General features: G+C 29.6%; 1 protein-coding gene across 2 annotated transcripts in view; it reads right to left on the reverse strand.

Moving 5' to 3' along the window:
• Nucleotides 1-12,120, reverse strand: part of CTL5 (C-type lectin 5) — a 22,551-nt gene continuing 10,431 nt past the window's right edge. The window contains exons 3-7 of one of the 2 annotated variants that reach the window (XM_089170296.1): nt 5,583-5,919; nt 4,017-4,120; nt 1,702-1,896; nt 840-1,045; nt 1-494 (exon numbers count right to left, since the gene is read on the reverse strand). In XM_089170296.1, the coding sequence (XP_089026422.1) occupies nt 336-494; nt 840-1,045; nt 1,702-1,896; nt 4,017-4,120; nt 5,583-5,605 (687 nt within the window). In that variant the 5' untranslated portion in view covers nt 5,606-5,919 and the 3' untranslated portion in view covers nt 1-335. The remainder of the gene's footprint in view (nt 495-839; nt 1,046-1,701; nt 1,897-4,016; nt 4,121-5,582; nt 5,920-12,120) is intronic. The other variant, XM_089170297.1, reaches the window with a different exon arrangement.

The raw sequence follows: 12,120 nt of genomic DNA on the forward strand, positions 1-12,120 counted from the left end.
TATATTATAAACTATATATTTATGTAAGAAAAAAGAGAAGGTACAAAATATTGACATACATATATATATGTATATAATATATAATACTTTTGCTACACCACTTTAATTCGTGTGTACGTGCTTTACCAATCGTTCAGTTTTTTTCTTCTGTCTTCTCGACAAATCGCACAAAATTAAAAGAGTCTCAAAATTTCGTATTAAAACAATAATCGGTTAGTAAATCATAAATAAACGGCAATATACGATAACCGCAAAGCGATATCATCTTAATTATCGCGTTATCGTCCGTTGTGGGATCTCGTCTGGGTTGTCTCTCGATGAATGCGTTTACACCTTTACAAACGGATTCCCGGGTTTCGAGAGGCGACGAAATTCAGGAGCTCGTCGCTGTCCTCGCAAACGAATGGCTTTACGTGATGACAGGCAACGTCGTGCCATTTAATGCCGTCGTTGTAGAAGTTGTTGAGAATGGACAGGCAGGATTCATCGTTACCCTGTGTGATGATAAATGTTTGAGTCAAGATTTGTTCTTTTTTTTTTACCAAAAGATCAATCAATTTTTATTTTCCCTTTCTTTCTTTCTTTCTTCTTCGAACACAAGTCAAAAGTCACGATTATTAAAATTGATTAGTAGGATACAAAATTTACGAACAATTCTTGTGAAATACGAACTACGACACAGATCGTAAAGAAAAAAAAGGAGACGAATAGAAAGAGAAAAGAATTGTTAGAAGTTTCAAATCAAATTGAATCGGATAAGTGAAGATGAGAAAATCGAAGGGAAAAAGACGGACGAAATCGAAGGGAAAGTAAAGAGAGAATGGAAAAGACCGCAGTACCTGAGCAGCCTCGCGGTTGTCTGGCTGTGGCTGACCGTATCCACCAGTATGGCTCCAATCTCCGGAATTACGTTGGCTGGTTGGTCCGATTTTAGCACCGGATCCAGACCAGAACCATCCGTTGACATTTTGCGGTTGAAGATCGGGACGGTCGCAACCGTTAAAATTGCATTTACGTCCAGAAGTCCAGATGTACCTCACGTTCCCTGACGACGGAATCGTGTTAAATAATATTTCTCTTGATTCAGGATTATTCAATTTTCACTTCGAAAATCTAATTCCTTTTACGTATTAGTTTCAAATTGACGTTACGGAAGGTACTGATTTGCAGAAAGAGTTAACAGCAAAATACATATATGCGCGTATAATAATATTAACTGACGAATCAAGTTATAACCTTACGAAAAGAGAGATAAATAAATTTTTTTGTAATTTTCTAATCCCTTTTTTTCTTTTTTTTTATGCAACTGATTTAAATTTATTCCTCCAAAAAACAATCTTTCGTGATTATTATTTATGATTATTATATAATAAATTACCAAAGAGGTAACATACGCGAAACATTTTTCGTTCTCTTAATTTTATTTTTCCATCACTCGAGTGAAAGTGGACTGCATCTTCGATAATAGCATACATGTTACATGACTTACGAAACACGTACTTGAAATTGATCCTTGCAACACGAACGAGTAAAATAATTTATTAGGAATTTTGAATGCACGTCGGACGATACGAAAACAAATTTTTGTATTAATTATAATTCGTGCAAAAATTCGTGGAGAGAAAAAAATTACGTTAAAATAAGATTTTAACTGAGAACATTTATCGGATACGGAATTATTTAACGTTCACGTAAGTTTACCTCTGGCTACTCTCTGCTTGATGAATTCATTCTCTTGTGGTGTCTCGAGGGATACCGCGTCCATGCAATGACGACGGCAAATGTTACGAGCATCAAGCCAGTCCACTTCGAGGCTTCTAGTTGGCAAATGTTCCCAACTGAAGAAGTACGAATGAGAAACGCCCCTTCCGTCCCTGTAACTCGCGTGACGAACCCCTGGAAATCGTGACAATAATTAATCCAAATCGACATCGATCTCTTAAATACAGTAATCGATATATTTTCTGATCTATTTATTTAATTTTTTTTATACCCTTTTTTTGTATTCATTTAACATCGATGTCATTATTTCAAATAATTAATAATCATTGATGATCTACTTTTTATTATATATATATTAGGGTGGGTCAAAAAAATGACTTTTTTTTTTTTCAAGTGCCACGGAAAAATGGGTTGCTAGACACCTTAAAACAATTCTCACCAAATATGAGCTCTTAATTTTAATAGGAAGATCCTCCGCATCGCAGTTTTTTATTTTTTTTTCAGTCTAATAGATTAAAATTCATACCTCATTATTTATTGATTGTACAGAAAAATGTTCTAGACGAATTTTGTAGGAAATTTAATGCTCTACAAAAAAGGTATCTTATATTTTTTCCGTAAACCTCACCATTTAAATTATATTGAAGATTTAAATTTGATGATTTTTAGACAAATTTCATTTTTGTTTATGAATTTTATAACTCGACAATAAATGACTATTATAAAATGCGCAATACAAATTTTTGTAGGAAATTAACTGCTCTATAAAAATGGTGTCATGTTTTGGCGATTAAATTAAGCGTTCAAAAGATATTCAGAGACAAAAATCAGTACACATGAAAGTCTGATGATGAATAATATATATATATATATATATATATATATATATATATATATATATATATATATATATGAGACAGTAGTTATGCCATTATATTAATTATAAGCCAAAATATGAAAACAATTTATTTTATAATATAATTAATATATAAACACAAAGCCATAAAATGAATTTTTTTACTTAATCTATTTTCGTAATTACCGGCACAAATATAAGCATTGTGAGCCTTTATAATCACTTGTATTTAGTAACATGATCGTTAACTTTGTTTTTCATTAAAATGAATCATTGATCTTACCATTTTTTCTTAAGATAATCGCGTTAATGACCAATAAATAGGTCGCTTTGTTTCATTAGGAAAACTTAGAAGGACGAGATATCTTATTGAAACTTTGATTGCCTTATTCGTGCATCAATGATCTTTAGTTTCTTATTTAAGTATGCTTAAACTGTACGCTCGAGTAAAGAAAGAGTTCAGTAGAATTTCATGGAGTAATGTAAATCGATAATACTTTTCTATCACAATATAAACGAATCGATAAATTATTTATTTAATTGAAATCATTTATAGGAAATTATCATTTATTAAATTCATATTGATTAGAAAAATTATTTATAAAAATTACCAATACAAATGCGTAGATGACGTTGGATGTTCATTTTATCAATAATTTGTCCTATTTCTCACATAATAATATTTTTGATAATGGGAATAAAATTGAAAGGAAGGTAAAGAAGCAAAGAAAAAGATAGAAATATATGTATATATATATATATATATATATAGAAAGAGAGAATGAGAGAGAGAAAGGGAAGAAAGAAAATGACTGCAGCAAAATCCCTACGATTAGCCACGGTCAGTTGGTTAGGGTTAACTACGTCTATTTAGTCGTAGCGCAAAACATTTAACTTAACTACAACAAAGTGCTCGAACTCAAATGAAATATTATTAAAGCCGGGAAACGCGACGCATACTTAAATCGTAATTACAAACGGGTACTTTCGTGACGAGCGTCGTTTAAGGACCTCCGTTCTAAATCAGAGACATTCGTGTTTCTTCCTTCGAAAAAAAAAAGAAGTTTCTTTTAGATTCGTGAAAGTTTTTTTTCTTCTTTTTTTTTATTACCTGAAGGATTCAGGTCGTGAAGATTGTCATATCATTGTTGTTGTTGTATCGAATCGTTTTAATCGGTCGAAACGTTACTTTCTATTTATTAATGTCTTTTTCTTTATAATTATCTATTAAACGAATAAACGATCTATAATGATCTATAAAACATCTTAAAATATATTACTAATATCATTTATAACTAATTTTTATCTGAAACTAAATTATCTTTTTTATTTCTTTCTTTCTTTCATTTACTTTTGCTTTTATTACTTTTTTTTTTTTTGGTTCTTCACTTGTAAGCTCTTTGAAAATCCTTTATAAAATTTGATCAGTGATACTCACGATTTGAACAACTTCGTGGATCCGGCAAGGACAATCGACGTTGAGCGTTCACGACGATTACGCCGAGGAACAGCAAACAGATGGCGACCCTCATACTCTCAAACCTTAAATAAAACAAGTCGAATGAATAAATCAAAACAAATACTAAATATTACAAATTAAATACAAATATTTGCATTTCGAAGATAAATTATTTTATTGTAAAATTAAAAATTTCAAATTCAGAAATTGTTTTATATAAATAGAATTTATTTTTATACGAATAAAGTTCATTTGACTTTTTCATTAGAAACTCTTAAATAGATACGAATATTTAAATTTATCTGTTACAAAACTACTAAATGATCAAACGTTGAAGGATGAAATAATGCAAAAATTTTATTGATGTATTTCTATTACGTCATATCGATAACAGTCTACCATCTTTCGTAATATTACTGGTTTTAGTCTCGAATTTTATTCGAAATTGAAATTCCATCTCTATGTATACTCAATTGCATCATCGAATTTTAATTTCGGTGATTTACAAGCCCATTTCGATTATATATTACTTTTTGATGTTTTATACGATGTTTAACATTTACATAACATTTGATTAGATTATAATTTTATGTAAAATATATAATTGATTTGAAGAAAAATTTTATTCGTATTTTTTCGATAAATTATTTTAGAATTGTATAACTACAGTAATATGTCATAAAGTAAATAAAAAAAAGAATTATGATATTTTTTTATGATGATATTTATGAAAATAAATAAGAAACTTGATGCATTAAATAATTATGGTTTACTGACCATGAAACTAAAATGACATTATCGTTTGCTAACTTACATAATATGTTTCATACAATTAATGTTTTTCTTTTTCCTACTTTTATCGAAATATTAATTGAAAAATTTATTTAGATAAGATCCATAAAACTTCGATTTCGATCGAGTAAAAAAACACACGATTGAAAATATAAATCTACTGGATAATGATGAGAGTCGAACTCGAGGCTAGAAATAAGAAATAAATAAAAAATGATGATAAAAGCTCAATTTCACGCATCGTATAAATCGAAATAGCACCTGATTATTGTACTAATAACTTTTATTTTAGGAGAAACTGAGAAAGATTTTCTTGGAATCGCTATCGTTTTTTTTATAGCAAAGTCTTGATATAATCTATGTGGTTTCTAAGATTCTACTTTATACTCATTTTAATAGTTCCTTTCCATTTTAACATTTTCTTATTTACTTTGATTTCAAATAAAATTCTACAAATATTATTTGAAATTATTTCGATATATAACGACTATAGATAGTTATTTTTTCAATCATTTGGTAAAAATATTATTTCACCATATTTCTTAACGATTAACCAGTTATTTTTATCTTAATTATAAAATTTTTAAAGAGCAATAAAATAAGAAGAAGATTAAGACAAAACTTAGATTTATTTATGCATAAAGTGTATACTTAATTACAATAATGTTAATAAGCTTCGACATAATAATGAAGACTTTTTAACCATTTTTTAGATTTATCGTGTGATTCATACAAATGTCTCATTTTACTTACTCATAATTTGAATACATTAACATATTTCTTGATATTCGTCGGATTTATTATGCGGTTCGGTAAGGTATTTTCTTTGCGGTTCGTAAGTTTAGTATATTTATCATGTTTCTTGAAATTCATCATCAGATTTATCATGCGGTTCATAAAACCGAACCGTAAATGTAGTATCTTAAGCTCGCAAATTATAGGATGAACGTGACCGTAAGGAAGTTGCAGTTTGCATTTCGAAATAATCACGAAGTACTGGCTGATCACTCTCACGTCGGTTACCGTAAATGTCAGGTTCAAATGATCACGTATGTCTGTATCCTTACGTTCTCAGTACTCGTAAACCAGTCTGGAAGGCAAAGGTACATTAACCTCAGCGTCGAAACATTAAATTGCGCGTAAGAAGACTATAAAAATGAAACTCCTTGCAGTATCGTTAGTTAACACGTAGCAGGACTCAAAGAACGTCCTTGCACATAACTTTAATTGCTTTTTTTTCATATACATTTTTCTTTTATTTAGCATAAATCAAATTTCTGATTATCGTTAGCTATTATTCATTATATTATATATATATATATATATATATATAAATATAAATTTTGTTCAGTGCAATAAAAATAAATTCATTCATTAACCGTATGAAAGAAGTCTCATAATACGAGAACTCTGGAAAGTTCATTATTTTGTGGTCGTTAATCACTATTCTATTAAATCGAGATCCCCTTTATGAAGAGATAAAAACCGTAATAGGTATACTATAGACGACGTGTTCACATAATAGGAGTAAATCATAAACAATTGGTGATTAAATCGAGATACGTTATATAACATACCCCGTACTCTTTCTACTCTTTTAGAAGAATTCTCATATACACATACATATATATATATCTTATAGTTTAAAGAACCGTAAGGAACGACACTTCTTTCTTTCCTTATTCGTAAAACGGCACTAACATAAGCTAGAGGATTTGCTTCAGCATCCAAAAGTTTCTTACTCGACTATCAACTAAGATCCATTCTCTTTCAATCCATTTATAGGGATAGGTTGTGAAAGGAAAATTTCAATTTTAGTCTCTTTCACTTCGTATATTACGTATGATATCGATCTTGAATTTAAAAAAAAAAATAAAATAAATTACAAATCTCTCGTTGTAATATTCCAATGATTAAAAGTTTGATTTTCTCAATTGATTTATAAAAAAAATACATGTTTCTTATTCATATCAAACAATAAACTACGAAAAACAAAGAAGAGAATAGTAGTTAGACGAGGTTGCAAAATCTCACGCATTCAACGATCCGCTCGTTCGCTTTTATAATCCTCGGTACGAAAGGAGCAGTGAGATGGTTTGTCTCATTAATTTCGTACCTTGCGCCCTCTCTCTCTCTCTCTTTTTGTCTCCTTCATCCTTTATATATCTTTCTCTCTTCCTCTTTCTATCTTCCTCTGACTGCTTTTAATCACAGTACGATGCTCAGTACTCGCGCTTTCTCCGTGAGTGTTACGAACCGATACAACTCTTCAATTCACTCACTCTTATCTTTTGCTATTTTCTCACGATGCATTCACTTCGAAAGAGAGAGGAAGAGAGAGAGAGAGAGAGAAAGAGAGAGACAATCAAAGATTGGATGCTCGTATTTCAACGACGTGTGAAGATCGACTCGAAACGTTAAAATTTGTGAGAAAACGGAAAAGAAAATTCTTATTAACAATTTTTTGTTTACAATTTTGTAGTTTCAATCGTGAAAATCACAATATTATAAAATCTTGAAATATCTTCAAAAGGTTGTAGAAAATCTTCAAACAATCTTTCATTTTGCTGAGAGAAAAAATAAACTATATTAAATCTCTTTTTCTCTTTTTCTATCTAACATAAGTCTCAATGAATTTTGTGTCGAATTGATTTATTTTAAATTCGCAACTCTAGGAAGCTAGGCACGTATAGTATTAGTTGAATCTACCGTTAGAGAACATTACATATGATATACTTTTATCGTTCACCTACTTCTTATCGCGAAAGTCTACCTTGTTGCACTTACGATCGTTTTTAATATAATAGATTTTTTCTTTCTTTTTAGTATGAAATATATATATTTAAGTTTATTTTTTGAATCGATATCATAGAAATTATATTTAAACAATAGAAAATTGTTTCAATAATATTTATAAATCGTTTTTCGATTAAATTAATTATTTATTAGTATAGTTTTTTTTTATTTTTGAATAAAGTGAGAAAAATTTCTAAAAAAAATTTCATACTCTACCGTTCTACTAGATTTTCGTCTTGCAATTCGATCAAATCTGTTTGTACGGAAATTAAAGCTACTAAAATGAACTGTCTCATGGAAAAACCAATAAGGTGAGAGTTCTCTTTAATCTCTTTTTCTCTTTTTCTTTCATGAACACGTACATATCGTGTACGTGGAATGCATGCGTACATCTCGGTGTCGTTTTAAGTTTATCCATTGCAAAACGCGTTGATGGTGGCACGTCCGCGGTCAGGAAAAGATTACTTGTTAATGATGTGTATGTGTTCTCGTTAATTATGCATACCTTCTAAACGTAAAGAGAAAAAAAGTAAAAAATAGGTATGTCACAGCAAACCGATGAGTACAAGTACATTATTATGCATAATACTTTACACGACAAATTAACTCCAATTACGTTTCAATTTAGATTTATTAATTATTTTTTTTTTTATTCGTAAACCGGAATTTGTATTTTTATCGAAAAAGCTGTATTAACGAAAATCCTTATATTTTCAATAAATTTTTGTTTTTATTAATATTTGTTTTATTTGTTATGTACAGATCCGATTATTCTGATTAATGATTACAAAAATTTAAAAAAAAAAAAAGAGATAATATCCTCTTTTACTCAACATATAATTCATTTTAATTGACATTAAAATTAAATTAAATTTAAAAGGAGAAAAATAAAGAAAAACAGAAATGAATTTTTAAGAAACCGTTGTAAGGACAAATTGAAAGAAGCATCGAACTCGACAGAAACTTGTTATTTCGAAAAGTTGACGGAAACACAAAAAACTCATGTATCACGGAAGGTGTAAGCACAACACACATACGTAAAAATATTAATATACTTACTTGGGATAGAGCTACATATACGGGTTGTAAACTCGCGCTTTTTTTTTTACCGTAACTTCGTGCTACATGTTTTAACCAAAGAAGGATATTCATCGAGTATGATGCTTGTTCGTTGTAGCACGGATCGAACGTTAAGAAAAATTTCGAAGTAAACGACGAAGTATCTTCGAAAAACCGAACTGGAGATGATAATCCATCACCGTGTTCGGTCTTTCCATCATTGGATTATTGACAGCAATCTAAAACTTAAAAATAGTACGCATCTGGACATTTAATGGTAATGGAATTCTGTAGCTTTTGCAAAAGGAATCTTAACTTTTACCAATTTCCAAATATATCCATTAAAAAAAATATATTGAAACATCGTTTGAAAATAAATTACTTGTATATATACAAAAGATGGATTACAAAATTGTTTAAAATCGTATACTCGCCTTAATACTCTAACGTATTACCATCTAACATAAATTAACTGACATTATATTTATATTCATAATCATATTAAACATAATTAATAGATTTTTGTAATATGCATAATAAATAGTATAAATAGACATTAAAACAAATTACTGTGTCTTATTTGTATTTTCCTTGTATTCTCCGTATATAATGTTTACCTCTCACTTTAACAATGTTGCAAAAATCGTTGACTTTCTTCGAACTCGGATGCACTAACATAATCGGTACTTTTCTACATACATGGGTATAGGTAAGGTACAGGTATCCTAGGTAGATATATGTATGTGGTGGAGGTGACGAGAGGACGAGAGAACGAAACTTTCTAAACCGTTCGTGATACGACGAGTGTCACGAAGAAGAGACCGTGCGAGTTAAGTTTAGTGGCCTTAGGTGAGCGTCCGAGTAGCAGCAAGTAGCAACAACGTCGTCGTAGTCGTTGGTTGTTGACGTTCGAGTTTAGAAGTTTAGTCGTGAGACTAGGAAGAACGAAGTGAAGATAGTAGCCTGATCGCCTTAGAAGAAAGACACTAATAAAAGATTCTTGGCAAATGTTCTATCAAGCCTTTCTCTCCTAACTCTTTTGAATCTTCGATGAGCATTTATTGCCTTTCCAAAGCGCATCTTAGGTTATATATATATATATATATAGATACTATCATCAAGATTAGGATCGACAACTTTGTTCGTTTCAACGACGTTGAACGATTTAAGATAGTATAACTATATATTGGTATAAGATCTCACGATCTTCCGATAGAAATTTTATTGTCCTTTTTCGTGCCTTTCTCCTAACTCATCAGTTGTCTTCGAAGAACTTTCGAGCGATTAAATTTAAAGAAAAAAAAATAATATGGAGCTGTATATCTAATTGTAAGCTAATCGTGATATCAAATTCGTTGGAAACATTTTAACGTTCGTTTTTGTATTAACACAAAAAAAGAAAGAGACAGAGAGAGAGTGAGAGAGAGAGAGAGAGAGAGAAAGAGAGAAATTGAAATATATAGATTCAATTGTAAACGAAAAATGTATTTTAATAGACTTTTACTATTATTATTATTATTATTATTATTATTATTATTATTATTATTATTATTATTATTATTATTATTATTATTTTTATTATTATTATTATTTAATATCTTTTTAAAGAAAATATACTATCATCGCGTCAAGGATCGTTAAGCGAAACATTCTGGAAGATATTGCGCTCAACTTTCTATATATAGTAAGAAGATAATCACTTTTTTTTTTTATGTCATAATGTCTTCGATCGAATGATCTTAAATTATATCGAAGAGAATCGATAAGAAAAAAACAAATAAAAAAAAAAAAGAAAAAAAGAAGAAGAATAAGAAGAAAAACAGTTTCGTAAACGTACCGATTCCCTTTCCATTTCTTTCATCCTCGTGAAACGAAAATAACGGATCTATACGAACGAATCATTAAAACTTTCTTATTTCAAAGCATTACTAAAGAGATAGTAAAAGCGTACTTCTCTGTCTTTTAAACGATGATTCAAATAAATCAGTGGTAAGGTCTAGAGTCGAAGTATTGCCCCTATTTATTCGTATCTCATGTATAATAGCATTTTTTTATTATTTTTTAATATATTTCTCAAGTATAACAACAATTCGTCTCGGTGCAAAGCCACCTTTAATCGTATGCCATAGTATTTCACGTGCATAGGTGTGCATACGTGACATGACACGTTAAAATCCTCTTACACGACATTTTCTTGAACAAATGTATTCGAAAGAGTTTCTGCGAGAGAATATTATACTTTCTTTCGTCACGCGTGAATCCATTTTCCTTTAATTCTCCAACGTGCATGCAAAACGGTTTTAAGCTTTCTTTGTCATATTCACGTTAATTAAACTGAAAGATCCATGCGGTGGTAATGATTACTATCGTTATAACGAATAGAATATAGAGAAAATAATAAATTATATTTCGCTTCGTCCTCTTATGTCAAAATTCTAGATACTGTTAAAAGAAGAAAGAAAAGAACAAAAAATTAACGAAAATCCAGAGAAAGAATATTTTTTAAATATTACAATGAAAAGAGTAAGGATTTAATAGTAGATTCGAAGAATAATACTACAAGATGTATCATTGGCTTATTGTTAAATATGAGATAAAAAGAAAAGAAACGAAAAGGATGCTATAATGATCCAGGTAGAAGTGTAAAATAATAGAGACCATTATAATAAGACGGATTATCAGAAATATACTATCACAATAATGACAGTGCAATGATCATTATATTATATAAGATTGAATTACGTAAGAAAAAAAAAAGAAAAGAAAAGAAAATTTAGTATAATCAGTAGAGATGTGTGTTTAAGACGCGTTAGAAAGGAAAATTTGTTAGAAAAATTAACGATGTTGCGAATGTTTTTACCGTGTATACTTGCGCAAACTTGTTAAGGTTCATTATTAATAACAGAGATCATAGAAATTATTTCTACAAAATCTTCGATACATAAGCATATACAATACATACGTATAATTATGATTTTTTTTTCTTTTTTTTCCTCTATTGGTATGCGAACATTTTTCCCTTTTCTTTTACAAACGAATTCGACCAAATGTACGGAGATGATGTGTGAACACATTATGCACACGATATATTATAACTATACTTTACAAATAGGAAATATAAAGGTTTTCCCGTTAAATTACATAATTCGTAATTACAATTATAAACAAATATTATATTACTCGGTGAAAAATATGTGACTTCCGTTTCTACTTATGACGAAATTTTCACCCTGATTACCGTCATAAAGAAAAAAAAAGTGATTATAACAACGTTGCAACCTGGAAATGCGACGAGATCGAATAAAATGCGTATTATAACGAACTTTCGTTAACTGGTTATATGAGTGAACATCCGTTTCCTGTAAGATCTTGAATTTCGATATGATTATCTTTTTTTTTTTGTTTAGGTGATTTTCCCGTAAAAAAACAAAAAAAA

The sequence above is a fragment of the Polistes dominula genome, unplaced genomic scaffold (genome assembly GCF_049000335.1).
Source record: "Polistes dominula isolate Pdom_NZ unplaced genomic scaffold, Pdom_raw_medaka contig_15, whole genome shotgun sequence".
NCBI lineage: Eukaryota > Metazoa > Arthropoda > Insecta > Hymenoptera > Vespidae > Polistes > Polistes dominula.